General features: G+C 31.1%; 2 protein-coding genes across 2 annotated transcripts in view; both read left to right on the forward strand.

The window, feature by feature from the left end:
* LOC107626800 (BON1-associated protein 2) overlaps window positions 1-1152 on the forward strand; it is a 13121-nt gene extending 11969 nt beyond the window's left edge. Inside the window, exon 2 of the mRNA XM_016329699.2 lies at window positions 1107-1152. Coding sequence (XP_016185185.2) covers window positions 1107-1134 — 28 coding nt within the window. The 3' untranslated portion in view covers window positions 1135-1152. The remainder of the gene's footprint in view (window positions 1-1106) is intronic.
* Window positions 1-2602, forward strand: part of LOC107626799 (BON1-associated protein 2-like) — a 33583-nt gene that overhangs the window by 21096 nt on the left and 9885 nt on the right. The window lies entirely within an intron of this gene.

Consider the following 2602-nt stretch of genomic DNA (forward strand, 5'->3'; position numbering starts at 1 on the left):
AAAAGGAAAAGGGGAACTAGAGAAGGATTGGGAAAGAGGAAAGGGAGCATGGAAGGAAAAGGAAAACGAAAACTGGAGAAGGGTTAGAGAAGGAGAGCGTGTTTTTTTTTTTAATAAATACAAAATGACGTCGTTTTAGTCATTTCCAATGGCAAGATGGACGGAAATTATTTTAGGAACTACTATGAGTCTCGGAGGACAATTTCAATGACGAATTTAAGTAATTATTAATCTCAGGGATCACTTTGAGACTCGAGTGCAAGTGCAAGGACTACTTTGAGATTTAACTCGTTAGGATCTCATCTAAATTTAGAATTCAAGTTTAGAAATAGAATAACTAATTATTCTCAAATCTCATTTAATATTCTCAATTATCATATTATTATTATTATATTCTTGGTGCTAGTAAAGAATATAATAATATTTTATTTGAATTAATATAATTATTTATTTGATCAAATTAAAATAATAATTAAATAATTCTACAACAAAGATTAGAACACTCGTTACTGTGTGACTCCATAGATTTAATACTAAGCGGGTAGTAAATTAGTCATATTAAATTTACTAATTAAGGTTGGCGTCTAGCAACACTCCTCAATGACCCGATAGTATGAAGTAATCTATTTTTACTAAGAACCTGAGAAGAACAAGGTATAATTCCTTCCATCTTTCTAGCTCTTGGTTAACCCTTATTATTATAATGAACTGTGAATGACTTAAGAAACTCATTTCTTCATTCATTCAATTCCCTTAGCCAAGATTTTATTCATCTCAATCATTATAATCATAGAGCTCAAACTCTTTATTAGCGAGTGTTGACGGATTCCTTATTGACTGATCATTAATTCTACAAGTATTTAAATCATACCCAATATCCATTCAACTAGTACCCTAGGGTATTAGGTGTCCGAAATTAAAGTATAATAAATATATTGTTAATTACTATAATAGTTACAGGTCAAAGGAAACTTTATTACCATGTTCATCTTGAGAATATTCTATTAACAAATATGCAGTAATTATAACCATTAGGAATTCTCAAAGTGAGTCAGTTCAATGGTCATATCTCTATATGCACCATCTATATATATAATTTAATAATCTTCTTCTTCTTCTTCTTCTGTGAACTGAATTTTTGTTGTAGAATTTTTGAAGTTTTTGTGAATTGTTGCTGAGTTTTGATTATTGCTTTTTGCTGAGTTTTTATTATTGTTGTTGCTGAATTTGTTATTGCTGAGTTTTGCTGAGTTTTGTTGAGTTTTGATTACTGTTGTTGCTGAGTTTTGAGTTCTGATTTTCTGAGTTATGTTGTTGCTGTTGCTTGATGTTTTTGGTGTTGGTATTGGTTGGTGTTGGTGTTTGTGGTGGTGGTGGTGGTGGTGGTGGTGGTGATGTTAGTGGCAATGGAAGTGGTGGGGTGAGAAAGGTGAAGAAAAGAATGATGATGATGAGGATATTTTGGTCCAAGAATTCGGGGAAGGATGATTTTAAAGCGTTTTTGAACGTTGAGGATGATTTTAATAACGAAAAAAGGTCGGGGACGAATTTGATTTTCGCCCCTTACCTTAGGGACGATTTCAGTACTTAACCCATATAATAATAACAAATTATTTGACACATAATTGATTGAATTGTGGTCATACTATTTATTCCTAACAGGTTCAAGCACAACAAACAAATGTTATTCACGACATTCGAAACTCACATTATGTCTTGACAATGTCCCGTCTTTTCTTTGTGAATGATACTATTATATTCGTACACACTACAGATTGGGAGATAACAAAGGCAAAGAAAATCTTACATTTTTACTAACTAGCATCTAGACAACAAATTAATCTAGATAAGTCAAAGATCTTGCTTAGTCGTAATATGACACCTCTCATATAAACACTTATCTAAGATTGATTAGGACTTAAGATAATCGAGACTCATTCAAAATCCTTAGATCTACCTATTTTTGTCGAAAGATTCAAAAAGTATATCTTTAATTTTGGAATAAGACGAGTCTATCTAAAACAAGTAGAGAAGTTCTAATAAAATTAGTCGCACAAGCTATTCCATCTTATATAATGGAATTGTTTTCAATTGCCAAAGAGTTTATGTCAATAGATTGAACGTTTATTAGCTAATATTATTGAAAATGGAAACATAAAATTTTTTGGATCAGATGGACCAACCTAAGTAAAGTAAAGAAGAAGAAAGGTCGAACTTTCGAACCGTTTAATCAATCGCTACTCGCAAAATATGGGTAGAGAATAGGGATGGTAATGGAATTCCATGGGACGGGATCACTCCCCCATCCCCGTCTCCATTTAATAAAACGTCCTTTATCCGCGTCCCATTTTTGTTACGAGTCCCATTTATTTTGCCCACGGAAAAGGTGGATATCCATAGATATCCATGGATATTAAGCTTCTAAAAAAATTAAAAAAATTAACACAATTATAATTTAATATAATTCAACTAAATGTATCAAATTAGAACACAATTTAAATACAAATTCAACATAATTAATATACACACAAAATCTTTAACATACAAAATAAAATAAAATAAAATAATTTCTAACAAAATAATATAACAATTTTTAGTGGTA

This window comes from Arachis ipaensis, chromosome B02, assembly GCF_000816755.2.
Source record: "Arachis ipaensis cultivar K30076 chromosome B02, Araip1.1, whole genome shotgun sequence".
Classification (NCBI taxonomy): Eukaryota; Viridiplantae; Streptophyta; class Magnoliopsida; order Fabales; family Fabaceae; genus Arachis; species Arachis ipaensis.